The following is a 27,994-nucleotide window of genomic DNA, read 5'->3' as shown; positions in this document are numbered from 1 at the left end:
AATCCCATTAATAACAACATGTACCTTAATCACAGTACAGAGCTAATTCCTCCTGAGTGCTGAGTGTGTGTCCCTGTGGGTTTGTTGTGTTGGGTTGTTCTGACTGTAGCGCAGTGACATTGTTGAAACACTAGAACTGTATCGTTTAGTTCCCTGTCCAATTCTATCAATGACAAACCATCAGACCTAAACTTAAAGACGAGTCCTGATGACCTCACAGCTTGATGATGTACGCTAGATGTTTTTATTCGAACGCATTATGAACATGATTGATTGACAGAACACAAATGTCAGACCCCAGCTGCTAAATCCAGAGGAAGTGAGGCTCAGATCAGCTTTCTGCAGCCACTCTGAGATGCTGTTAGAGGCAGAGCGTCTGGTAGAGAGTGAAGGGCGTGGCCATACCTGGTCCCCTCTAGAACGCCAGCTCCTCCCACCAGCACCAAATCAAGGCCACTATTACAATCAATCCTATGAGGGGGATGGAGAGAACAGGGGGCTCAGACGGAGGAGTGCAGTTCTGGGGAAAAGACAAAAGGAGTGTCGGGGGGATGGAGAGAGTCAGAGGAAAGAAATAATGAAGTAATTGTAACAATCCAAGGGACGAGTGGGGGGGGGGGGGGGGGGGGGGGGTGTTAGTATGAGAGCAGACACAATAATCATAAATCAAATATGCAGAAAATGAGAGAAACAGGCATGCTGAGTATCTGAGACATCAAAGTCACTAAAGTTCATGTGAAACAAACATGACAGATTAAAACAGAAGGTGAAGAAGAAAGAAACAATAAGAGCAGGAAGGATATCAGAGATGGTGAGAGACTCAATGGAGACCAGATTCCAGAGTGTCTGCACCTCCTCAGCTGAAGGTCTGAACACCAGAACATGAACCTGATGGGTTCCAGGTCATTGATTTATGATTGAGAAACTCTGGAGGACTCAGATGTTTGTGGATGACATGAAGAAGCAGAAGTGGAGTTGATTCTTTGTTAGCGAGTCACAGGTCTTAACAGTTGAGTCTCAAGTGGAGTCACACACTCAAGACCCATGTCAAGGCCAAGTGAGTTATCAGATCTAGATCCAAGACCAATCAGGTTCAGAGAGAAAAGTCCTGATACTGAATTCTTAAATCAAATCCCAAGTTTAAAAAAGACTATTCCGAAGTCTAACACACACACCTGACTGAGATCCCAAATGAAAACAGGCAGATCTAATCTCAAATCTGAAGTCAGTTCTGGCAAACCCCAGGTCTAAGTCTGAAGTATTGACAGGATGTCCCATGTCAAGTCAGAGCAACGAGTCCATTCCCAAATCCACACAATCAATTCAATGTATTTAGTCTACTAGCAAGTCTATTAACAAGTCTACTAGCAAGTCTACTAGCGACCCAAACGACCCAAATCAAGCTCAGCTACCTCTTAACTTAATCTAAGTGGAGGCTCAAAGGGAGACATGTACTACAGGTCTGCTGATAGTCTGAACACTTTAGTCTGCTCTAGGCTCAGGGAGGATCTGAGTCTTCAATAGCCCAATAGTCAAACTGGGTTCTGTCTCTTCCCATATCTTGAAGCTAAGTCCTGTGACTTGAGTCTACAGTTCTGGAGTGACGAGTCTGAACAAACGTCTTCAGGAAAAGTGGGACACAGCCAAACATGATGCAGTTTGGAATAAACTTGTAACTCAGTGTTTCCTACTGCGATGGTCTCAGCCGACAGGAGAAGGAGAATCAGAGAACAGAGAGAAAGATGACGACAAAAACAAAGTGCCAACATGTAAAGAAGAAGCCAGGCTCAGAACAGGAACGTTCTACAGAAGCAGTGCTGCAGCATCCAGGAACCAAGCTGCTCCTCACACACACACATGCACACGGAACAAACCGCAAGACTTCATGGAGAAAATCACATGGACAGGTAGAAGAAGGGCATTCAGTCGAGTGTGTGTCCGTGTGTGAACCTACCGTGTACAGAGTCTCCTTCAGAGCAAGGTGAACAGATGTTTGTTTACTCAACGAGCCCTGAATGATGTTACTGGGTTGGACAGGTGGGACATGACTGAGGGACAAACCTATTACCTTCTAGTGCCAAGTCAGGGATTTTAAATGATCTGGAAGATAAAGTGCCCTCATACTTTTCTCAATTTGTCTGTAAGTAAAACCAATGATAGATGATCAATAGCAGCAATTTGGCGATGAACAGATCAACTTCTGTTTGTTAGGTTGAATAACACACAGGAGTTTTTGTTATTTCTTATCGTGCAGGGGTTTGTTTCTGTCGTCTCACAGACAGAAGGTCCTGCTTTCTAATCCTCTCTGTCTGAAGTAGTTGAATATAAAGAAAAAAGTTGTGACAGGAGAGTTGCATCAAATAAGAGAACATTTGAATAGGTGAGACTTTGTTTGGGGGAGATGTTAGATCTTCTCCCATCTCCTCTCCTCTCACCTGTGACTTCCTGCCAGCCAGCTTCTGTAGTTCGGCTTTGCAGTGCAGAAGTTCCTGTTCCAGGGCTGCACGGTCGCTCTGGCTGCTGGCATAGAGCTGCTGCAGGTCCACCAGCTCGCCCTGCAAGCCCTCACACTGAGAGAAAGAAGGAGAGGAGGAGAGAGGGAGAAAGAAAGGAGAGAAAGAGAGAAAGAATAAGAAAAAAGAAAAACCTCTTGAGCTCTGCATCTTGACTTGTTGGAGCTCTGTCCTGTCATGTTTGTAATCTGTCAGGACTGCTCAGCTCTCCTTACCTCTCTCTGGACCTTCTGAGCCGTCTCCTCTGCTTCAATCAGTTGGACCTTCAGGTTGCAGAGCTCTGAGCTGGAGCCCTCAGTGGAGACCTTCTCCTGGGTGGACAGGGATTCCGGGGGTCTGGTCTGATGATCCTGATGAGACTGGGACAGCGTGATGTAACCATCTGCCTTCACCTGCTCATCCATCTTTCTCTCCCTCTCCACTTTCAAAGGCAGGAACGCATCACCACTGTCATCCAAGGACACAACATCAAAGAGGTGAGTGGATTTAGATCTCTAAGTCTTTAGATAAACTTCAGAAGCTAGTGGGACAACAACCTGAAACAAGAGAAACCTTCTTAAAACAGCAGCAGGTCGCCGCATCTGGACATAGGAGCCAAGGAGTCACCTGACCCGAGCAGGAACGCCTGTCTACTCCTCAATGCTCACTCAGAACTGAAGATGGAACAACTTCTCTGTGTCTGACTTCATCCTAAACATTGCTGATCCTAGTTTGAGCTCTCACCTCGCTGGCTGCTGCTGCAGTTGTTCCAGTTTGGTGCTCAGGTCTTTGTTGTCTCTTGTCAGCGTCTGATAGTCTTCTGTCAGTGAACGGTACTCCTGCTTGAGCTGATTCATCTCACCTGCTCACACACCAACACAGAGAAGATCAATTAAACTCTTCCAATATGAAACCTCACCTTCTCTCATTTGCTTCAGTAAAAGTCATTAAACTTCTGACAACAGGGAAGGAGAACACAGATCCTCCAGACCTGCTGACACTTTCATCTGCTTCTCCAGATATTGTGTCCTTTGGGAACGACTCAGTGGAAAATGAGGCCTGTTCTTCATCACCAACTGAGAAGTGATGAAGACCAATGAAGTCTGACTTCATTTTCAAAGTGTTTCCCCTCAGCACGTTTCTCACACACACACACACACACACACACACACACACACACACACACACACACACACACATACGTTCCAAAGCATCCTGAGAGTGAAAACCTCGGGCTCAGAGTTCATCCCCACGGTGCAGAGAGGCCCCGATTCATCATACAGGAGACATGGATGTATGTATGTACATGTATGTTCTGGCCGCTCCTCTAATCAAAAGCACGTTTGTTATTTCCCCTCTGGCTGGGAAAGATAAATAGGACGTGGCCTCGCTCTTTAATCATTCAGAGGGATTTAGATTCTTCTTCATCTCAGAGTTTTCCAAAGCAAACCCAGGCCTGAGGTGAAGCACACACACACACACACACACACACACACACACACACACACACGCGCACTACATTTTTCCTTCTCTATATAAAGTTGTCAATTCCCACATAAGAAAACAGTCTCGCCATAGCAACCACTCTTCAGCACCCAAGCAGGTTTGTGGGACCTGCACACCTGGTAGCTCCTGATGAACCAGGAGGTGACACGGTGTGTGTGTGTGTGTGTACCTGCTGCCTCTGCGTCTCCTCTCTTCATGCTGATCTCCGCCCTCAGAGTTGTGATCTCCAGTTCGTACTCCTGCGTGGTTGCGTGGAGGCGCTGAAGCTCCGCCCTCAGGCGACACATCTCCTCCTGCAGGGAGGCGATGTCGTTCTCCCGCTCGCCCGCCGCCTCCTCGGCAGCCTGCTGCAGCACCAGCACCTCCTCCTGGGCTGAACGCAGCTCCTCCTGCACCTCCTCCAGCTCGCTCTCCTTCTCCTCCTCCAGGCTGTCCATCTCCTCCTGAACGCTACGGAGCTGAGCTAGAGGAGGAAACCAGCAGAGAGGAGAGGAAACAAGGAGAGAGGAGAGGAAACAAGGAGAGAGGAGAGGAAACCAGGAGAGGAAACAAGCAAAGAGGAGAGGAAACAAGCAGAGAGGAAAGGAAACAAGGAGAAGAAACACGCAAAGAGGAGAGGAAACCAGGAGAGAGGAGAGGAAACAAGCAGAGAGGAGAGGAAACCAGGAGAGGAAACAAAAAGAAGGGGAAAGGAAACAAGGAGAGGAAACCGGGAGAGAGGAGAGGAAACCAGGAGAGAGTAGAGGAAACAAGCAGAGAGGAGAGGAAACCACGAGAGGAAACAAGAAGAGAGGAGAGGAAACCAGGGGAAGAAACAAGCAGAGGCAAGGAAATGAGGAAAGAAGAGAGGGGTTGTTCTTGTAATTCACAAAGGTCACAAAGGTCATGACAGCAGTGTTTATCATGAGACCTGAGTACAACATTACACACATTTGTCAAAACTAATGAAATGTGTGTGTGTGTGTGTGTGTGTGTGTGTGTGTGTGTGTGTGTGTGTGTGTGTGTGTGTGTGTGTGTACCCTGCAGTCTCTGGATCTGTCTGGTGAAGCTCTCTGCCTGGTGAGCGCACGCCAGCCGCTCCTCCTCTAACAGACCTGAGGACAAAGAGTTCAGAGTTCAGTCTCACACACAATAACATCATGAAGGTAAAGCATACCACACACACACACACACACACACACACACACACTCTTACCCTGGAGCTCCAGGACGCCCTCTTCATGTCTCTGTGAAACCTCCCTGCTCTCCTCCAGCTCCATGAGCAGCTGCAGCACCTGAGCCTTCAGCTCCTCCAGCTCCTCGTCCTCCTCTCTCTCCTCTCCTCCTCTGTCCTCGTCTTCCTCCTCCTCCTCTTTCTCCTGTCCTTCCTCCTGCTGGCCCTTCTCTCCATTGCCCACTGCCACCTCCTTCTCCTGGTTTTCGTAGCTCTCCTCTATGGACTCCCTCTCCTTGTAGGTCAGCGTGTCTCCCAGCTTCATCGGCTTCTCCACCTTCAGCTCACACAGGTCGTCTAGGAGGAGGAGAGACGCCACATGTCTGTGTTAACACTCTGATGAAGAAGATCAACTTCATCACCTTCATTTGCTGCCATGACGACGGGATGTTAAAGGTACAAACGCACCTACACACACACACACGCACACGCACGCGCACGCACACACACACACACACAAGTTTTCAGATTGAATTAAAGATAATATTGTTCTATTATATATTTTCATCTTCATTTTTAATCTGCAGTCCAGCTGATGAAACGATCAAACTCACTCTGCTTGAAGTGATGATGAAGAATGATTCATCACTTCGTCACATAAACAAATCTTTTTCATTTGATAATAATTGACCCAAATGAAAAGAAAAGAAACATTCATACAACAGAGATATAAAGTAAATAAAATGATTCCCTCTGTTTACATCACAGATGTTTATGGTCCTATTGTTTATCTTTCATCGTCACTGATGCCTCCATCCTCCTCCTCCTCCTCCTCCTCTCCCTGTCGTCCTTCATCCCAGTCTGTCGTCATCACAGCATCTAAAAATAGACCTCCTCCCCCTCTCTCCCTCTTCTTCCTCCCCTTTCTCCCCCTCTCCCCCTCATCTTCCGTCTCCTGCTCCTTCTTTTCTTCCTCTTTCTCCTCCTCTTCCTCCTCTCCCTCTCCTCTCCTCTCATTTTTGCTCTTCTCTCCACCTCTCCTCCTCCTCTTCCTCCTCTTCCTTCCTCCATCTCTCTGTGCAAATGTAACCAATGTTTACTGAATGTGAGTCACCAGGTGTGAATGATGATGATGATGATGATGATGATGATTATACTCTGATGTTTGTGTGCGTCTGAGGAGAATCTGACCCACGTGGAGTCACACACACACACACACACACACACACACACACACACACACACACACACACACACACACACACACACACACACACACACACACACACACATCTTTTTCATGCATTACCAATCTGATATGATGGTAATGCACCTTTTATCAGATTCATCCTGTGACTTGTTGACCCCGATGAGCGTGAACGACTGATCAAGCCTGACATTCATTCATTCACTCATGAACTTCTTCTCAAACTAGAGGATGAAACTAAAACACAATATTCTTATTAATCCTCATCATCACATCCATCCTGTAGTGACATCATGGTCTCTCACAGAGGAGAGCAAATATACAGACTGCTTCACTCTGAACAACTGAACTGATGCAGTCTCTCTCCTCCTCCTCCTCCTCCTCCTCTTCCTCTTCTTCTTCCTCCTCCTCCTTCTCCACCTGCTGGGTGATTTTCCAGTCAAATCACTGAAGGTGAGTATTCAAATGTCTCTCACACACACACAGATCTTTATGTAAAACCTCTGCAGCACAACGATACAAAACCTCCGGGACCCAAACTGGCACCAAGAATCATTCAAAGAAAAGTCAACTTTAAAAACAAATACTGCACACGTTTATAATCTAAGTTGATCAGTGGAAGTGGAAGTTACAAAAACATCTTCTATAGCTTGGAGATCATTCTACATGGCCCATCAGCGCCCCCTGTGGTCTGGGTTTGTTACTGCTCACTGCTCACTTCTCTACCTCTTCTGGTTTTTCTGCTGCTGCTGCAGAATAGAAAGCTCATGCATCCAAACACAACGCGACAGAGTGTAAACAAACCAAATCAGATATGCTCTACTTCCAGCTGTGATCATAGACATCATGCTTCAGCGTCCCAGCCCAGTAAATAAAGATGGAGGACAGGTAAACATTAGGGTGTGACCTGTACTTTGATGGTTCTGATGCAATGTTTGGTTGAAATGCTTTGACCAGTTCAACATTTGGGACCAGAACATGAACACACACAAGCGTAAATTAGGCCTGAAATGAAGCAACCACCAGGTGGCAGCACAACTAAATATGATCGCTATATCACAAGTCTATATGAGCAGAATAACACACAGCACACACACCTGAGCACAGTACTGCATGTAAACACACACACACACACACACACACACACACACACACACACACACACACACACACACACACACACACACACACGCACACACGCACACACGCACACACACACACACACACTGACCTGAGGGATCCAGCACCTCCTCTATGAGGGGTGGCAGCCGCAGTCCGTCCATGTTGTTATGATGATGAAGAGCAAAGCTGAATTCTACTGCAGAGCCGACAGAGGGAGGGATGCTGATCAAAGGCCCAGGCAGAGAGAGTGACAGAGATAGAGTGACAGAGAGAGAGAGAGAGAGAGAGGGAGAGAGAGAGAGAGAGAGAGAGAGGGAGAGAAAGGGAAGAATCAGATGGAGCCCAGGAATGCTCCTCACGCTCTGGACAGACCGACTAGCTGCAGCCTCCTCATCCTGGAGCTGAGAGACATGGATGAAAGGAAGGCTAGAGAGAGAGAGAGACACAGAGAGAGAGGGGGGGAGGGAGGGTGAGAGAGCGAGGGAGGGAGAGAGAGCGAGGGAGAGAGGGAGAGTAAATACCTTAGGTGAAATGCAGATCTTGCAGCGCACTGTGCTCTCTCTCTCTCTCTCTTTCTCTCTCTCCTTCTGTAGTGTCAGTGTGTTGTTATATATGCAGACCTCAGATCAGATGTCCATCCTGTCCTCTGATTCTTTCAGCTCGCACTGAGGTTGAGCATCAGCTCTTCTCCCTCATTGATGTAAGGATGTACGTCACTAGAGCGAGAGAGAGGGAGAGACGGAGAGAGAGAGAGAGGGAGAGGGAGGGAGAGACGGAGAGAGAGAGAGAGAGGGAGAGGGGGAAAGAGGGAGGGAGAGAGAGAGAGAGAGAGAGAGAGAGAGAGAGAGAGAGAGAGAGAGAGAGAGAGAGAGAGCATGACCTGAATACTTAATGATCGTTGGTGCTGTAACACTCTGAGGTGTCTGAGCTTCCTGAGCATCATCTTATTGATCAGTCTAATAAAAGAAACGGCTCAATCACATCTCTTTGGTTTCACCAAGTATCAACATGCTGGAGCTTTGGGTTGAATTTGATTTCATTTTCCATTCAACATTAAGATCCATTAAGATCAGGTCTTACATTGGTGCAGAATTCTGACTCTGTATGTACATGTATGTACATGTATGTACGTGTATGTACGTTTATGTACATGTATGTACATGTATGTACGTGTAATTCTGACTGATTTACTAAAGTGTGAATGTGTTTAAACCCTCAGTGTTTATGAACATAAGCTCTGTAATAATGAACCGATGAGGACAAAGTATCAACACTGATACAGTGAACTCATCATGTCATCATATCATCATGTCATCACGTCATCACGTCATCACGTCATCATATCATCACATAGAGTTCCAATCCTTCTGTGACCTCAGCAGCTGATATATGAGCAGCTCTATTTTTATACTCATGACATCACTGTGATTGATCTTCTGTTGTCAGGTAACACAGGAGACAAACTCCCAGCACCTCCCTGCTCCAGACTGGTTGCTAAGCAACACAAATCCAATGGATAACACACCAGGCCACTTGTTAAAAGTGTAAAGACAGAAATAGCAAATGAATTGTGGATCGTGTCTGAGTGTAAATTAACCTAAGCCTGTGAGCAAATACATATATAACACACACACACACACACACACACACACACACACACACACACACACACACCTTGCAGACCCAAACAATTGGTGCTGACAGACATCAGCAAGTGGACCCTGATGGACTCTAACGGACCCAATTGGACCACAGTGGACCGTAATGGACCCTAAAGGAGCGATGTGGATCCCAATGGACCCTAATGGACCCTTGTGGACCCTAATGGACCCTGATGGACCGATGTGGACCCTAACAGGCCCTTGTAGATCCTCACACCTACAACTGTGAGTGAATAAATGAACTTAACAGTCATCATACTTTTTCCTCCACTATCTTCTGAATCTAATAATTTATATATAAAGATATGAAATAATGAAGTATTTGCTGCATTCAAACATCCATAGTGACAGATACATGCTGACTTTAGGAGAATAATATCTGGTGAGTTGAATTCAAGTGTGTCAGCCTCAAAGCCGTCATCTGAGGATGATGAAGAAAGTGAAGCTTCTTCCACGATGAAGCTTCTGAAGGGTTTCTAATATCAGCTAAACAGCAAACTGGTGTAATATGTACACATTCAGTCATTCATTTCTATGATGCCTGGACATCATGATCCACACTGAAACCCCAGGATGTCTCTGCTGGTCCTCATGGATGCAACCTGGTTTCTGCTGCCTGTTTCCTGCAGAGTTCATCAATAAAACATTTAGAGCAGAGAGGAGAAACTGAGCCAGTGGAGGAGAAGCTACTCCTGAGCTGCACGGTGATGCTGGAGGAAGCTGCGGAGACACCAGATGACATCATCACAGGGGCCTGAACACAGGAACACAGGAACATGGATGCATGCTGTATCTTTGATTCTTCTACATCCATCAGAGTGATGTTTCCCCCTGGAGGCTGTAAAAAGTTGGTAGTTTCCTCTGCTTACATGAACTCTGAATGAAAGGAATCAAGGACTATTATATGTTGCTTTAAAGCTTAAGAGTTAATTGCATATTCTTTTGATAAGTGAAATGTGGAACCTCTTCAAATCAAAGACCTGTATGGGGATAAACTGTAAGAGAATGAATCAAAGTCTTATGAGACAAATATACAATACATAAGTGTAATAATAATAATAATAAAAATGATGATAATAATAATAATAATAATAATAATAATAATAATAATAATAATAATAATAATAATAATAATGGATTACGTCACGTGGATCTCTAGGGTCGCCCTCTGGTGTCAAATCTGGGCAATGCAGCTCCTTAAGATAATGACGAATCTGCCGTCCAAATCCAGACTGCAGTGACGCATTCTATTCGTATATTTCTCTGTCTTATTTTCACCTGAGTCATGTTGATCACGCGTACATCTTCACCTTTAAAGCATTTTTATTTTCTCTCTCATTGTGACGCAGTTTGAAGGTTTATTTTGTAATAGTTCGTCGAATCAGCTAAAGTGAATTTAAAGCTGAGCAGAGACATAGCATCGTGCGCGTGCGTGAACGCCTGGCCAACCACAGCGCCTGAATGCTAAGCGTGGCGCGTCTTGTCAGAATAGGGGCAGGCTCATAACAGCGCGTCACTGCCGGCACTGACCTGCTGCGTGCGTGCAGCCAGAGGATCGATCAGTCTAACAACAATCTAACGCTGCTGGGGAAACGGTGAGTTTGTCTGATCATCTGTTTACTTTATACACTGATTGACCGTTTCGTCCGTATGTTAGCCCATAAAGCAGTTAGCATGCTAGAGGCTGTTAGCGGTTACCGTCATAGCGTCAAGCATAGTTTAAGGTCACGTGCGGCCACTTCCGGGGTCAAATCAGGTATCCGACTTTATTTACAGTTACGATGCTTATAACAGGTGTGTGTGTGTGTGTGTGTGCGTGTGCGTGTGCGTGTGCGTGTGTGTGTGTTTTCACTTTGTGTGTGTGTTTTCACTTTGTGTGTGTGTTCACTGAGTGGGATTGTGTATGTATATGTGTGTGTGTGTGTCAGTCAATTGATTTATTTCTTTAACATCCTAACAAATTAAAGTTTAAATGAAATGCCCTCCTGTACTTCATCTGTATTTCACATCATATTCCAGACGTTTGGTCTCTGGTTGTGTTTGCCTTCATCTGTATCACTGAGCTGTGATGTTAGAGTGATGAAGCTCTGTACCTCTAACTAAACCCTCTGTGTTCTAGAGGAGAGCAGAACAGGAAGATGTTTGCTCTGGGCTGTGCCATGAGAGGAGGAGGAGGAGGACGAGGAGGAGGAAGATGTCTGAGGAATGTGTTTGTGGCAGCAGGAGCCCAGCAGGTTTCTCTCTCCACACTGAGCAGAGACGCTGGTCGCTCCATCCTCAGGTGCCCAGCATATCAGCAGCAGCAGCATCCTCTTCATCGTTTCCTCTCTCAGGGACAGAACTCCTCAGGCAGGATGAAGCTGAGGACCCGTTTGCTGGTGACGGCGCTGTGTGGCGCCGGGCTGCTGGGTTTCTGGTTCTACGTTGATTCAGAGAAGCGTCAGAAGCATCAGAGGCTGCGTGTGGAGCAGCTGAAGCGAGTGGCTGTGGGTCAGGGAACCTTCAGCCTCCTGGACCACAGGGGGCAGCGCAAGACCAAGGAGGACTTCCTGGGCCGCTGGGTGCTGCTGTACTTTGGTTTCACCCACTGCCCGGACATTTGCCCCGACGAGCTGGACAAGCTGAGCGCCGTGGTCTTGGCTCTGGACAAAGAGGCCGCGCTGCCTCCGGTGCAGCCCGTCTTCATCACCGTCGACCCAGAGCGGGATCACGTGGCGGCGCTAGCAAAGTACGTCCAAGACTTCCACCCACGCCTGATCGGGCTGACGGGAACCACGGAGGAGGTGAAACACGCGGGGCGGGACTTCAGGGTGTACGCCAGTCAGGGGCCCAAAGACGAGGACGGGGACTACATCGTGGATCACACCATCCTCATCTACCTGGTCAGCCCCGACGGCCTATTCCTGGATTACTACAACAGGATGAAGAACGAGGCCCAGATCACCGAGAGCATCAGGAACCACATGAACACGTATGAACCACTGTAACCGTGGAAACAGGAAACCAATCATCAACATGTCTTCATCACTGTTATTTATCCAGTAAATATCTCACATGGTGACTGGTTGAAGCTTCTCAGAGCAGAAGATGAGCGGCTCTGTTTCAAACACACAGGGGAGCGTTTGGCTTCTGGCATTTTTCACAACTTAATGATGACGTCATGGCAAACTATGAACACATGAAAATAAAAGTCTGACATGATTTCATCCCTATTGCTTCATTACGGTGTGAGGAGATGTTTTCCTTTCTCTCCACGTTATCCATAATCCTGCTCACCACATGGGGGCAGTATCAACCTGAGGTCGCTCAGTATCTCGTTAGTGTGTGTGTAGTGTGTATGTAGTGTGTGTGTAACCTTGTTTCAAAGTTAAAGCAGTTTAAAGTCATTTATTCACTTCCAGATTTGTAAAGAATTTTCTAGAATCATCGGTTGTAAAATATATACATTTATCTTCAAGCGGTCATAAATGGACACCAGACTGAGAGTGTTGTGGTTTGCAGTCCAAAGCCAAATAAAATGAAAGATAAAATACCAAAGATAAACACGTGACAGATACTGAGTAGAACGAAGTGACCTTTATTTTGAAATCTGAATTTTTACGTTGTTTTCCTGAAACGCTGCGTCTAATGATTATTACATGAGAACTATAATTATGATATCTGTGATCGGCTCACAATTCATCTCAAATGTCCCTTTTGACAGAAAGTCACGCACATAATGAATTTCCCCCGCAGTTGCAGCGCGTCAACCCAAGCGCGCGCGTTCAGTGGACGCGCATGTCGGCACGCGCAGCAGGTGCGGTATCAGCTGGTTCCTCCAGAGTCCTGCTGAGGGTCGCGGTTTGTCCTGTTGATGCCATCAAAGTCCCTCTTACGACTCACCGAAGCCGAAATGCGGCTTTCCAAGGGCGACAAGGCCGTGGTGGTGGTGAGAGTCCGGCGGCACCCGTCCCCTCTGCCGTCCGGCGGGGCGTGGAGGAACGACAGAGCACACCGGGAGGTAAAATCACCGGGGGACTCACCTGTGCTGTCACCGGAGAAGAGACAAGCTGAGGCGGGGGCGCCGCCGCGGAGCAGGAAGAAGGGCTTCAGACCCCCGGATGTGAGGACCATCTTCAACCCCGGGCAGAGGGACCCCCGGGTGAAGCAGGAGACCGGGGAGGGACACAGCTTCGGACCCGGCGGGGAGGGAACCTGGTGCGACCTCTGCTGCCACTACGTCCTCCACCAAGGCCTCACCTGTGCAGGTGAGAGCAGCGAGAGGAGAGGAAGTAAAGAGATAAAGTAGGAAGGAATCAAAAAGGAGAACGAAATCTCACCTGAGTTTGTGTTGATTGGGCCTGAACGTGCAGCAGCAGATTCTGTTACACACCAAAGATTCACCAACGTGTCAACTTCATTTCTTTGGCAAATTAATTAAAGTACATCATCAAGTGCTGACACATGAAGTCCTGTGGTGTAATGAGGTAATGAGCTCATGTCAATCAGCTCAGTGTGAAGTTTAGAGCCCAGTACTTCATTTATACTTTAAACCTGTAGAGCCCAGAGCCTCACGTGGAGGGGACGAAGGGTTAACTCATGAAGCAGCATAATCAGGAGGAATCAGTGTGTTTGCAACTCCACAAAATAGAACTCAAGGCTTTTCTAAGAAAGTCAGTGTGTTGTGTTGTGTTGTGTTGTGTTGTGTTGTACTGTTTTATAACTGATTGTCACTCAGGGATGCAGTGAGTCGCTTACTGGCTCCTACACACGTAAACACTCAGTGTGCATGAAGAGAATGCAGGGGAATGCAGACAGACAGGTTCAGGGCGATAGAGAAACTCACACACTGCAGCTCCTGTCTGTCCACTTCTGTCTGACAAAGCAGACGAACCTGAAGCTCAGTAAAGGTTCTTCCTCCTCACTCAAGAAGAGGAAGAGTGTATGAGCACAGACTCATTACATCACATACATCAGATGGAAATGGTTAATTGAAGGTTTTTTCTTTCATGGGTTTGGTTCCATTAGGTTTTCACTTCATCAGTCACTGAGCAGGGAGCAGAACAACTTTCAAAATCATAACAAAGCATCAATTAACCCTTTGTTTGTTTGATTGGTCATCTCTGTAACACATCCACTCTTAAATTTGCTACACACCTGCGTAAACACACACACACACACACACACACACACACACACACACACACACACACACACACACACACACACACACCAAGCCTGCAAGTGCCAGTCTGGGGTTTTCATTCAGTGTGCACAGCATTGCTGCAGTAAGGAGGATGAGGCTCAGTGAGCAGACAGTGCTGATGGTGTGTGTGTGTGTGTGTGTGTGTGTGTGTTCTGTAGTGATTCCCCACTGTGTTTTTCCTTTATCAGCTGGAATGTCACTAAAATAATATTCCATCTCAGCAGGTGAAAATCATTCACCCTCTTTGTTGCTCTAAGCGCAGCATGAAGCCTGTGGAAACTTCACACACTGGTTCACTTATTAACACACACACACACACACACACACACACACACACACACACACACACACACACACACACACACACACACACACACACACACACACTCTCTCTCTCTTATGTGCCTGTTTTCAATATGTAGAGTTTCTGTTGTGTGCATTGATAATGAGCACAGTGTTATTAATAGTTTCTATAGTTGTACATATACATTAGATAACTATTTCTGCCCCGCCCCCTTCACTCTGTGTGTTAAGGTGAAGTAACAGAAACCTGCCAAGGAGAGCAGGAGCTCTTTGTCTGACAGGGTTTAGTGTTGCATGGTGTGTGTGTGTTTGTGTGTGTGTGTGTGTGTGTGTCATGTGTATGTAGAGGGAAGTGAAGTGGCTCCGATAGTTTCATGTGACGTGAGGAACTGCTGAACCTGACCAGCAGGGGGCAGAGTCAGGATTGGTCTCTCTATCTGTCTGTCTGTCTGTCTGTCTGTCTATCTGTCTCTCTGTCTGTGTGTGTGTGTGTGTGTTTGTCTTCTCTCACCTCTGTGTTTAGCTGCTGGCTAAGTAAAACTGAAGCCTGGAGCTCCACTTTACACCACTGTGAGAAATACTGAAGCTGAGTGTGTGTGTGTGTGTGTGTGTGTGTGTGTGTGTGTGTGTGTGTGTGTGTTTGTCAGCTGCTTTCCCTTGTTTGTTCAATCACAGTAACAGTTTGGCTTCGCAACAAACATAACACACTCAACTATGGCAGATAATAGCACCACACACACACACACACGCACACACACACACAACTGGAGGTCACTGGTCAGGGGAGGGACTTGATTGGGCGAGGGAAGGAGAGAGACAGAGAAAGAGAGGGAGAAAGATGGAGTGAAGGAGTGAAGGAGTTTGTCGTCCACCATTTGGATCTAAGTGATGTGTGTGCGAGTGCCAGGGAAATGTGTGTGTGTGTGTTTGTGTGTGTGTGTGGCTTTCGCCAAAGGCTTTTTCTGTTGCTTTCCCAAAGTGAAGCAGCGCTCCAGACGGATGGAAGTCAGACTGCTGTGGAGAAACTCTGGTGAGGAAACCCTGAGGAAGAGTGTGATGAAGAGTGGTGAAGATGAGGAGAGTATGTAGATAGCTGTGATGGAGGAATATGAAAAGTGTGAAGGATAGAGAAGAGGTCAAACGCAAACCTCCATGAGAGCCTTGGGAGCCCGGAAGGTTGAGGTCTGATGTTTGTACCTTCATGGAAATCCTAGAAACATTTCCTGGAAGTGTTTTGGCAGATGATGTGTGTGTGTGTGTGTGTGTGTGTGTGAAAAGATGTAATGTTGAGGAGTGAAACAGGAAGCTGAGAGGTGATTGTGTAGCATTCGTCCACCCTTCTTGGTTGAGGAGCTCTGTAGAGATCCACAGAGAGGCAGAGCAGCAAACAGAGCAGCAGGTCTGCTCTCTTCTGGACCAGGCTGTGAGAATCCAGCAGAACTTCCCCAGTAAAGGTTAAAGGTCACATGGACAAAAGGACCTAAAGGAAACTTCCTCTCCGTCTGTCTCCGTCTGTCTCTGTCTGTCTTGGTCTCTCTTTCTGTCTCTGTCTCTGTCTCTCTGTCTCTCTGTCTCTCTGTCTCTCTGTCTCTCCTTCTGTCTCTCTCTCACTCTGTCTCTCTCTTTCACACCAACACACACACACACCAACAAACACACTTACCTGTCAGTGTTTAGCTGCTGTGAAGAAGCTCATGTGCACTGTACCACTAATAGAGAAGTGTGTGTGTGTGTGTGTGGATGTGTGTGTGTATGTGTGTGTGTGTGTGTGTGTGTGTGGATTTGTGTGTGTGGATTTGTGTGTGTGTGTGTGTGTGTGTGTGGATTTGTGTGTTAAGACTGCTCATATAAATCATGATCAGTGATCAATAAAGACTCATTTGGAGTGTGTGTAAAGCACAAAATGATGTCATGTCCATTGTGTTTTGTCAGTAACATTAATGATAAATATTCTGTACATTATGTTTGTTTACATAAACTTAATATGACTCAGCTCACTAAAATAGACATTATGATATAACATCATTTGAATATGCAGAGAATATAAGCATTTATTTGAGTGTGTGTGTGTGTGTGTGTGTGTGTGTGTGTGTGTGTGTGTGTGTGTGTGTGTGTGTGTGTGTGTGTGTGTTTGCCAGTCTGATCGATTGGTGGTGTCTGAAAATGCTTTTATCTGAGAGAAAGAGTGAGACAGTGAAAGAGAGAGGGAGACAGGTGGTTGGATGGAGGCTGTGAATCAGCGAGAGAGAGAGAGAGAGAGAGAGACAGCGGGAGAGAGAGACAGGGAGAGAGAGAGAGAGAGAGAGAGAGAGAGAGAGAGAGAGAGACATACAGAGACAGAGTGAGAGTGCAGGAAACAGAGTAGACAAGGGCTCTGCTAGTTCAGGACACACACACACACACACACACACTGAAAGGAGACAGGAGTGTAGGACAGGCTGAGTCAGCAGTTCTCTCCTGTCTCTCTCTCTCTCTCTCTCTCTCTCTCTCTCTCTCTCTCTCTCTCTCTCTCATATCTGTCTCTCCATCATTCACAGTGTGGCCTCCATTTGACTGTTAAATCACCCACTCAGCACAACAGAGAGAGAAAGGGAGGGGGGAGAGAGAGAGACAGAGAGAGAGAGAGAGAGAGAGAGTGAGAGGGAGAGAGGGAGAGAGAGAGAGAGAGAGAGAGAGTGAATGGTGGCCAGCATCAGGAGTTCACCACAGAGAGAGAGAGAGAGAGAGAGAGAGAGAGAGAAAGAGAGAGAGGGAGCACTATGGTGTTTATCAGATCTTGGTGAGGACATCGCGCTGAGCGTGTGTGTATACACGTGCCTTTGAGTGTGTGTGTGTGTGTGTGTGTGTGTCCGTGTCCGTGATGAATTAGAAGATGGGAGATGGGAGCAGCCATGTGCAAACTGACGGATAAACTCGAGCAGCATGTGAGAAAGAGGTCGCCAGGTAGGAAGGATCATGGACACTTACACACACACACGCACACACACACAGACACACACACACACACGCACACACACACAGTTTGTCACTGTCCCATGGTGCGTTAGAAGGAATAATGTTTGTTTGTTGCAGAGTGAGAGTAAAGGCTTCTTTCTTTGTGTGTGTGTGTGTGTGTGTGTGGATGTGTGTGTGTGTGTGTGTGAGAGAAAGAGAGGGACTCGGTTGTTTTGGTTTATGTTAATGCTGTAAGTAAAGTTTACTTGAGTCCAGAGTTTCTCAAGCTCAATGCTGCTAAGTGCTCAGGATCAGCTTTCTGCCTCTGACCACTCAGGATCAGCTCGCCAGCTTTTTGTCTCTGTCCACTTGGCTCACTGGATCAGGTCACTCAGGATCAGCCCTCTAGTCTGACCACTCAGGATCAGCCCTCTGGCACAAAGATCTAATCTGATCTTGTGAGACTTTCTGGTTACTGCATGTAACTAAAGGTAGCAGGTGTGTTTTACATGAGAAACCTTCTGGTCCCATCCATCATTATCATGTACACGCGTGTGTAAGAGTACATGAGCGCTGTGGGCTCAGGATTTGCATGATGACCACAGAACTCAACCGTCAGTATGGAGCTGATTTGCACACACACACACACACACACACACACACACACATACTAACCCAAACCCTAACACACAGAGTTCATCTGAAGTCATAATTACTCAATCAGTTGTTTCCGTGTGATTGACAGGTTGTAAGTACACGTGTCACGCTGCGTGTCGGGACAGAGTGGCACTGGACTGTCAGCCTGGAGCTCCACCCAGCAGCCACGACCACGCCAACAACAACAACACGCAGCTCCATGTGAGGACAACACAACACACACTCACTGTACACTGCAGTGTGCTGCTGCTCACACACACACACCACACCGACCCTGAACACACCACCCGCTCCTGTTAGTGATGATATTGATATTTCATGCAGTTCTGTGTCTGGATCTTGACTCCATTTTAAGGTTTTCTTCACTTTTGTTATCATTGCAAGATAGAAAGATGGACAATCTTTGATATTTTCTTTTAAATCAGGTGTGTGTCAGGATCAGGATCTGGGTCAGTAGGATCTGGGTCAGTAGGATCTGGGTCAGTAGGATCTAGGAGCTCTATGTCTCCAGGTAGAGCCGAGTGTCTAGCAGAGCTCCTAACATGCAACAGAGCTCCATCCAGAACAGATCAGATAATATTGACCTGCAGGAGTTGCGGTGGACATCAGGTTAAAGTGAACTTTCCTGTTGGTCTGGACTCTAACGGGTGTAGTACCGAGTTACACCACCAGGCTGCACCACAGTCAAAGATGTGGAGGTTTGCAGTCGAGCTGGAGTCAAATGGAGGCCACAGTCTCTTCCATCTTGCCTGTAAGAATGAGCATTTGAAGTTCTTCTGCTCCCAGGATATAGTGGAGTGTGTGACCTGAGCCATGTGTGTCCCAGCTGGTGTTTACGTCTCAGCTGCCTGTCAGACCACAAGGAAGATTTGCAGCAGTCAGTGTGTGTTTGGCTTTGGCTCCGTCTGTCAACACTGCTGTGGTTTTTCATTCAGCTTGAGTAGCATTAACTCAGCACATTACACACACACACACACACACACACACACACACACACACTCAGTAGTGCTGAGTATGGTAATCAGACAGTCTGTGGGGTTTTGGGTTCGCTTCTGCCTCTTATTGTACAACTTGCAGTTTCTGTGAGTTTTTAGATGGATGGTGTGTGTGTGTGTGTGTGTGTGTGTGTGTGTGTGTGTGTGTGTGTGTGTGTGTGTGTGTGTGTGTGTGTGTGTGTGTGTGTGTGTGTGTGTGTGTGTGAGTGAGTGAGTGAGTGAGTGAGTGAGTGAGTGAGTGAGTGAGTGAGTGAGTGAGTGAGTGAGTGAGTGAGTGAGTGAGTGAGTGTGTGTGTGTGGGCGCGCCTATATGACTGCATACACATGCACAGTGGTATTTGCGTACTTGTTAACAGGACCTAATTTACGTGCACACACACACACACACCCACACTCTCACACACCCACACTCTCACACACACACACACACACACACACACACACACACACACACACACACACAACTGTAACACTAAGCTTATATCAAAAACATCCAAAGCCTTCACGATACTCATGGTACTGCCTAAAGCTGAAGTGAGTGTTTTTGTTATTTCTAAGTCTCAGAAAACTTATGAGAAATATATATAATTATACCGTATATATAAAATATTTTTAAAATTAGTTTCTAGGCCCAAAAAGATTAAACATTAACCCTAACCCATCATCACCATGGTCACATAACAAGATGTATAAGGAATCAATTATTGATTATTATTAATAAGGAAATGTACTACTTTTCCAGTTTTGCAATGTAAAGAGCTTCACATGACAGTGAAAGCAGTCGCATTAAAGCATGTAGAAACGTTCAGGATCACAGGATTCCTTCATTATGCAATAAATAAATAACCTTTTTCCAATTGAGTCTGGACTTCCATAACCCTTACCCTAACACAACCAAGTCATCCAAATCATTAAACGCACACGTTTGTTATTTGTGTTCCATCTGCCAGGGAATAACAATGTTTACAATTCTTGAAATGAGGTTTAATTTATTCCAGGAGTGAAGCCACAGCGAGGCTAGTATCTGTTTGAAGAGGCGCAAGCATTACATCATACACTCGTCCATCTCCTACTTTGTGATTGGTTTGGACAAAGGGAGAGAGAGGGAGAGAGAGGGAGAGGGAGAGGTAGAGAGGGAGGGAGGATATACTTTCCTATCCTCTGGGAAAGACAAACAGAGTGTGAGGCAGAGCAGGTGGATGGAGGAAATAGAAGGAGAGAAGAATGCTGGTGTGTTTTCTCTGTTACCAGCAGGTTTACTTGCAGAGCAGAACTGTATTAAATGTTTGTGTTTCTCTTCTTGTTTCTCTCCTATGGCTCTGATATTAAAGATGATAGTCAGGCTGTGTTTACTGCACAGATGATCGATATTTAGTAGGAGTAATAGTGGGTTGGCAATAGGATGTTTAATTATTCCTTATGAGGGCTTTTAGCTCTCTTCTTCTAGCCCTTATCTAACCCTTACCTACCCTACCCTAACCTACTCTAACCTACTCTAACCTACCCTAACCCATACTGTCCATCTTTTTATTGCATAAGTTTTATCTGTTAAATGTGATTTCTCTGCGTATTCTTAGACGACTACAGATGAAGACTGCACATATTTAACAAAATGCTCAATGTTGCAGTTAAATACTATGACATCATTACTGACTAACTAGTGCTAGTAGCAGTAGTCAGTAGTAGTATAGTAAATAAAAGCACTAACCAGGAGTAACGAGTTACAGATTTTATCGTGGCGACGCTCTGACTGAAGCAGGAATGTGTGTGTGTGTGTGTGTGTGTGTGTGTGTGTGTGTGTGTGTGTGGGTTACTGTGTGCGCTTCTGGTGTGTATTTGTGTGTGTTAATTAGTGTCCCTGTGGCTTTTATGGTTACTCATTAACAGCTTTTGGAGGGGTTATGGGTGTGGCCCCGGCTGCTACAGCACTAACACACACACAAGTTAGGGTGGGAAAACTTTGCTCTGCTCCTTTGTTTTCGTCCTTCATCTATGTCTTCCTCTGGTGCCATACCAGTCTTACAGAATGTGGCCTTTGACCTCCAATTATGTCAAAATAAAAGCATTAGTCTTCTTCAAAGGCAGCCAGACGACAGCACAGCCAGGTCTCCAGGTGTGAGGGTGAGGGAAGTGAAGCCACCCAGACTTCTGAGCACAGCACAGCTCTTGTTAACTCATCCTGGATCTGTGCTTGAACATTTCCCTCCACTATCACAGATCTTCCTGTAAACAGTCATCGCCCTCTTCCTCTCTGTGTATCCGTCCAAATCTTCTCTTTCATTCTGAGCTCCAATCAGACGACCTTTGTGTTCAGGACAACTCTGTGTACTGTGTATGTAGTGTGTGTGCACTGTGGGCGTGGCTTACCTGCCACACACAGGAGTCTTTTCCTCCAAACATAGATTAACTCCGGTCTTGTGAATCTGTGTTCTATGAGTGTATTCATCGAAGAAGTGAAACTCCACGGCTACAACACTACAACGTTCCTGTGTCCTGGATGACATAGTGATCCTGCGTGTGTGTGTGTGCGTGTGTGTGCGTGTGTGTGCGCGTGTGTGTGGGATGGATAAGATGGTAAAAAGGTTTGGCTCCAGATGTGCTGTTTTTATTTTTAGTCCTTCTTACCCTGCTGCCTTTAAATTAGAGCCTGTGTGTGTGTGTGTGTGTGTGTGTGTGTGTGTGTGTGTGTGTGTGTGTGTGTGTGTGTGTGTGTTACATGAACTGTTGGTTTCACACTGAGGCTGAAACTGCTTTGCGGAAGTTTTTGGCCTTTTCTGCAACTCTGTAGACTGAAGCATGAGCTTAACTTGTTAGAACTCTCTCTCTCTGTCTCTCTGTCTCTCTGTCTCTCTGTCTCTGTGTCTCTGTTTCTCTGTCTCTGTCTCTGTCTCTCTCTCTCTCTCTCTCTCTCTCTATCTGTGTGTGTGTCTCTCTCTTTCTCTCTGTCATACATGCATGTTAAGTTGGGTCTTCCTGTCATTTTTTTGGGAGCCTGTGCTGTAGGGCAAGACAGTGAACTCCAGACTCGTCCTGATGTGCAGATTGTCTGTATGGGTGAATGAGAGGTCACTGTGAAGAGCTTTGGACACAAACATATATAATTACAGTCTATTTACCATTCTGATCCTTCTTACAGCAGACAGTCCACAATCCTGTGGTCATTTACTTTCATTATGTTGTAAAAATGGCAATGAACTGAAACATTTCCTTGTTCAGACACAAAGACAATCCAAAGTAAAGTTTTAAGGTGTAAACAGACAAAAAACAGAATGATTAAAATAGTCAGAACTGTTAATAAAGTCAAACATAAAGTGACCACCATCTCTGAGAGGACTCACCTGCAGAGGAGCTCCATCACTGAGAGGCTGGAGGTCCTCTACCTGCAGAGACGCCTGGACGGGTTCAGAGTTTCATAAACAGACTACTTTGGGATTTGACTCGGTCCTCCTGCCCGAGCGTTGATTGGCTACATGTGGTGTCATTTTTGCGGTGGGCGCGGCTTACGTTACTTTGAGACAGCTGATTGGCTCTCCAAGACGGCTCGGTTAGTGGGCGGGGCGTTACTGTAGGTTGCTGTCACTCAGGCAAGTCAGTGAGAGACGAAGAAGAAGCGCTGTTAGAGGAGCCCCGCGCGCCGCGTGGACTTCTGCCCTTTTTGCCTTAGAAACGGAATAAAAACTCAAAGTTACTTCATCTCCCAAGTCGCTATAACTTCTTTTATGTTTTACCTTGAAACGGAGACGCTTTCATGTGAGTTTGTCTGAGTAAAGCGAGTGTTTGAGCGGACAGGAGGAAGAAGAAAGTCACACCGAGCAAACACCGGAAACACTCCTGGGCTTTAATCCGGTTAGGAGCCCGTTTGAACCTAGCGAGTCTTCGGTTTAGTTTGTTTTGATGCGGCCCAGTTTCAGTGGAGAAGTTTTCCCTTCCAATGACGTGGAATAGCACCATGAGCAGTGGCTACAGCAGTCTGGAGGAAGACTCGGAAGAGTATTTTTTCACAGCCAGGACCTCTTTCTTTAAGAAGCCTTCAGGAAAAACCGCACAGCTCAAAGTAAGAACGACAAACTCCTCTTTCCTCTGCACACCGGTGACGTAGCGCGAAACTCCGTTAAACTTTTGACAAAGTAGTTGACAATTGTCAAACTAAAGCTGTATATCAGGTTTAAAGCTTAAACTTTGTTCTTAATTCCGCTCACACGCAGTTTTTAAATCATTTCTCATTTTAAATTAAAGTTAAACTTTGATTAGACGTTCAGAAGTTGTTTGTGAACGTTATGTTAAGCAACAAGTGATCATTTAATAGTAGAAAACTTCAGATTTCTTTAAACAAAAAGCTCCTTAAGACAAATCTCCTCATGTCGTTGACTGAATTTGTCTCCAAACGAATTAAACCTAATCAAATCAATTAAACCCAGTAATGATCAATCATGGGTCAGACCAGGATCCACACAGTGGTGACGTAGTTTTATTAACCCTCACGGGAACTAAATCTCAAACCTTGTGACCCACTTTTGGAGCCAGAGCCAACGTTTGATCAACACTACAAACGTTCGTGCCTGCAGACCGAGAGAAGAATTTTAGACTCAGGCTCAGAAGCTCAGAAAGTCCAAACGACAACACACAAACACACACACAACACACTCTGTCTTCGTGTAGTTCACACGCATGCGCACTGAGGTCAAACACTGCAAACACAGCTGGTTTGTTCCACACTCCAGACTCAGCAGACTGTAACAGAAGGAGCTCTTCTTCTTCTCCTCCCACATACAGTGTGTGTGTGTGTGAGAGAGACTGTGTGTGTGTGTGTGTGTGTGAGAGAGAGAGAGAGAGAGAAGCATGACCCATCATTTTTCCATAACAGGCACTTAGCTCCATTCCTTGTGTGTGTTTGTGTGTCTGTGTGTGCGTGCATTGGACGGGACACATAATATATCCATACAGGGCTGCAGCAAAGGTCATGACCCCTGGTGTGGTGAACTGTTAGTTATGTGCATCGGTAACATGATTCATGACTGAAGGAGAGGCTCACAGATCAGGAGGGAGGAAACATGACTGAAGGTTCTTCCTCCACCTGAGGAGAAGTAGAACCTTTAATAGCCAAAGTCTTTATTTAATGTAATTTAGGAACCAAAGCAGCCACAACAGAAAGAGGTAAAGGGAGTAAGAAGAGTTCTGCTAAATCAATCAATTCACTTTTCTACCATAACATCCATCTCAAAAGGCTTTGAAGAAAGTTTGATCCACAATAACAGGACAAGGCTTGAAAATATGAAATGAATTGTAAACATACAGAAGATGACAAAGAGCAGCAGATCAATGCAGGCGATGACGGTGAGGAAGCTCAGTGAACCTGCTGGTCACACGTTGGTTGACCACTTTTCTTCTGCGTTGACAGTTTTCATCTGAGCTCACACTCGTCCCGTCTTGATTGTTGTGTGTTTTACCTGACCACACCCTGCAGCGTGTGTGTCTGTACTTGTGTGTGTGTGCAGGTGTGTGTGTCTGTAGGTGTGTGATGGTGCTCTTCAGCATGTTGCTCTGTTGAAGTCCTCCTGCTCCTTGTCAGTTGTGTTTACCCTCATCTTGCTTCTGTAATGAGTTTAAAGCAGGAAACTCAGCTCTCTTGGTGACGTCATTCTGTTATCTGAGACAAATCCCTCATGTTTTTATCTCCAAGGGTAACAAACAGATAAACATCTAATCTGTCTCTTTCTCTAACACACCCAGTAGAAGTGTTTGCCCTCACGCAGCACTGCAGTGTCAACCTGGAGCACAGTGGATCAAAGCTGGAGCTCTGTGTTCTCTTAGTTTGAGGAAACAGAAAGATGATCAGTGTTTCTCTCTCCAGCCGTCCTTCCTGTGTGTGTGTCCTCCCTTCTTCCTGGTTCCTCCTCCATTGTGTGTCACTTCCTGCCTTTCCTCGGCCCTCTGTCCTGTTCTCTCACCGCCTGTTTGTTATGTCTGAGCTGCAGCCTCGGCTCATATCAGCCTGTGTGTGTGTGTGTGTGTGTGTGTGTGTGTGTGTGTGTGTGTGTGTGTGTGTGTGTGTGTGTGTGTGTGTATTTGTGTGTGTCTCTGCAGCTGCTGTACATTCATCTATACTCATATTTACATCTGTGAGTTTCCCTCACAGAGGTGTGGTATTTATTTGTTGCGTTGTCTTTACGTTGCACTTTAGGAGAGAAGACGCTGGCAGACTTTAATTTGATGATGTAATCAAGATAAGAACAAAGTTAATGAATCTAATGCAGATCAAGCAGGAAAAAAATGAATAATAGAGTTAAATCCTCCGTCCTGCTGCATGTTAGGTTTCACTTTTTGTCTCAGTACTCGTTGAGCTGGCAAAGAATGTTGGGCTCGTGTGTGTTTAGTTTAATGTGCTCAGTCGACCTTTAAGGTGTTTAGACTGCCATCACTGCCATGCCAACCATAAACTGTGTGTGTGTGTGTGTGTGTGTGTGTGTGTGTGTGTGTGTGTGTGTGTGTGTGTGTGTGTGTGTGTGTGTGTGTGTGTGTGTGTGTGTGTGTGTGTGTGTGTGTGTGTGTGTGTGTGTGTGTGTGAGAGAGAGAGACTTTGTTTTTCCTTTGGAAGCCTAAGTGGAATTGTTCTCCCTATCTCCTGAAACACAGCCACAGGCCTTTCTGCTTTCACACACACGCGCACACACACACACACACACTGTTGTATAATAGGATCCAGGAGCCTGCGTCATGGAGAGAATGAGGCGTTAAAGAGCAGACGGGGTGACGGGGTAATTAGGTGTGATTTATTTCTTCTTCTGTGCTCTTTTGGATTTGAACTCTGCGTCCTGTGTCATGGCCTCTGATCTCAGCTCCATGTATGTGGTCATAGGTTTCATAACCATATCTGATCTGTGATGGTGCAGTTTGTGGAGTTCAAACCTGAGGAGGATCTTTTTGCATCACATGAACCTTCAGTCCTTCTTCATTTGCCACCAAAGAACCAGGACTCATTACTCAACTTTAACTGCAACAACAAGACTTTAAGACTTTAGAATCTTTAACTCCTCCATTCCCTCTCTGACTCTTTCACTGACATCAGGTGGTTCATATTCAGTGTTGCTCTGCAGATGGAGCCGCTCTGGGTGAAGATGTGATTGGATGTGTGAGGTGTGATCCCCTCTGAGGTGTAGGAGGGTCTCACAGGTCTTCAGGGTCTGAGGGTCCTGTTGTGGTCAGTTTAAGTTCTGAGCCCAATGACGATAGAGACGGCAGACACACCCACACGTAGTAATAATAATAATAATAATGATATTAAATATTATATTAATATTAAAATGTGTAATAAGGAGAGATTTTACAACACACAGCACAGTTTAGGCCTACATATGATGACCACACACACACACACACACACACACACACACACACACACACACACACACACACACACACCCCCGCTTGCTTCCAAATCAAATTCCAGTCCGTGTGAATGTCCTGGCTAATCATGATGGTGTGTGTGTTGAGTCTTCGTTCCAGGGGATTTTCCACTGAAGGGGATTGTTTGGCAAGAGTGAGATAGTGTGTGTGTGTGTGTGTGTGTGTGTGTGTGTGTGTGTGTGTGTGTGTGTGTGTGTGTGTGTGTGTGTGTGTGTGTGTGTGTGTGTGTGTGTGTGTGTGTGTGTGTGTGTGTGTGTGTGTGTGTGTGTGTGTGTGTGTGTGTGTGTGTGTGTGTGTGTGTGTCTCACCTCTCAGGTATTGTCTCTCTGGTCTTTAGTGTCGGGGCCCGTACAGACACGCCTGCTCTTGACTTGAGCTCTTTGTCTGTGGGCTCTGACTGAAACATCCTGAGACTTTGTGTCATTTCACTCTCAGATTAGCGGCACAAGTGTAACACTCCTGAAATCAGATCTGGGATTATTGAAACCCCTGCACACACACACACACACACACACACACAGGATGATGATGATGTCATGTTTTGCGTTGTGTTGTTGCAGAGCTGCTGGTACTTTGGGCCAGATGGGCTAAAAGTATTCATCAGAATATTTTTCAATCCTTTGTTGATATTATATATATTAATGGACGATGACCTCACAGCTCTCTCTCCTCTGTGCTGCATGGAGGCTGGTTGAGGAGGAGGAGCACATGTGGTGTCTCCTCAAGTTGGTTTGATCTGAATCCAAAGCGTCTTCTCGTCTCAGTTTGTGATCGTCAGGCGTCATCCCTGTAAAGGGAAGTGTGGATAAAGATCCTTTGGCACCTGAACTGAGTTTTCAAAACTATCCAGACTGCTGTCGCCATCAGCAAGGGGCGGAGCTTGACCTGATTGATCTCATGAAATGTTGCCGAGTTGCTTGGAGATCACAAATGACATGACAAAGAGTAGACGGCAGCCCAGGGCCTGGATAACAACCATTACCATGGTAACAATGTTGCTTTGTGTGTGCTGTAATCTGCACGCACACACGCGCACACACACGTGCACACACACACACACACGTGCACACACACACACACACACACTCGCACACTCACACTCACACTCACACTCACACTCACACTCTCACTCACACACACACACACACACACACACAGATAGCTGCATTGTGACGCAGGTCCAGTAGAGTTCTGGGCCGTGCTTCATTTAGTTTAGTCTGCAGGTTTCGCTTCAAACTAACAGACAGAAGACAAGATGTTCTCTTCTCTTCCAGCTTGTTGCATTCTGGGTAATATTGTACTGTGTGTGTATGTGCCATTAGTATAGGAATGCAGGGAGGAAAGGTGTGGCTGGTCATGACTTCCTCTCTGAACA

At 46.1% G+C, this 27,994-nt stretch overlaps 2 protein-coding genes across 4 annotated transcripts in view; both read left to right on the top strand.

The window, feature by feature from the left end:
* Window positions 1-10,634: 10,634 nt before the first annotated feature.
* Window positions 10,635-12,347, top strand: sco2 (synthesis of cytochrome C oxidase 2). Its single transcript, XM_076164480.1, has 2 exons — window positions 10,635-10,740; window positions 11,268-12,347. Exon 2 carries the CDS (start codon window positions 11,280-11,282, stop codon window positions 12,126-12,128), a length of 849 nt encoding a protein of 282 aa, XP_076020595.1. The 5' UTR covers window positions 10,635-10,740; window positions 11,268-11,279; the 3' UTR covers window positions 12,129-12,347.
* A 555-nt stretch (window positions 12,348-12,902) lies between these two features.
* Window positions 12,903-27,994, top strand: part of rassf3 (Ras association domain family member 3) — a 22,591-nt gene continuing 7,499 nt past the window's right edge. The window contains exons 1-2 of one of the 3 annotated variants that reach the window (XM_076164477.1): window positions 12,903-13,388; window positions 18,309-18,421. In XM_076164477.1, the coding sequence (XP_076020592.1) occupies window positions 12,995-13,388; window positions 18,309-18,421 (507 nt within the window). In that variant the 5' untranslated portion in view covers window positions 12,903-12,994. Of the gene's footprint in view, window positions 13,389-17,481; window positions 17,573-18,308; window positions 18,422-22,804; window positions 23,270-27,994 lie in introns of those variants that run through there. The other 2 variants (XM_076164478.1, XM_076164479.1) reach the window with 2 other exon arrangements.

Source organism: Genypterus blacodes, unplaced genomic scaffold (assembly GCF_046128005.1).
Source record: "Genypterus blacodes isolate CSIRO-AG114 ecotype Tasmania unplaced genomic scaffold, CSIRO-AGI_Gbla_v1 ptg000136l_1, whole genome shotgun sequence".
NCBI lineage: Eukaryota > Metazoa > Chordata > Actinopteri > Ophidiiformes > Ophidiidae > Genypterus > Genypterus blacodes.
This window is presented reverse-complemented; position numbering and strand designations above follow the sequence as displayed.

Coding starts and splice junctions, on each gene's coding strand:
- sco2 (XM_076164480.1), top strand. CDS start 11,280: ATGTTTGCTCTGGGCTGTGCCATGAGAGGAGGAGGAGGAGGACGAGGA.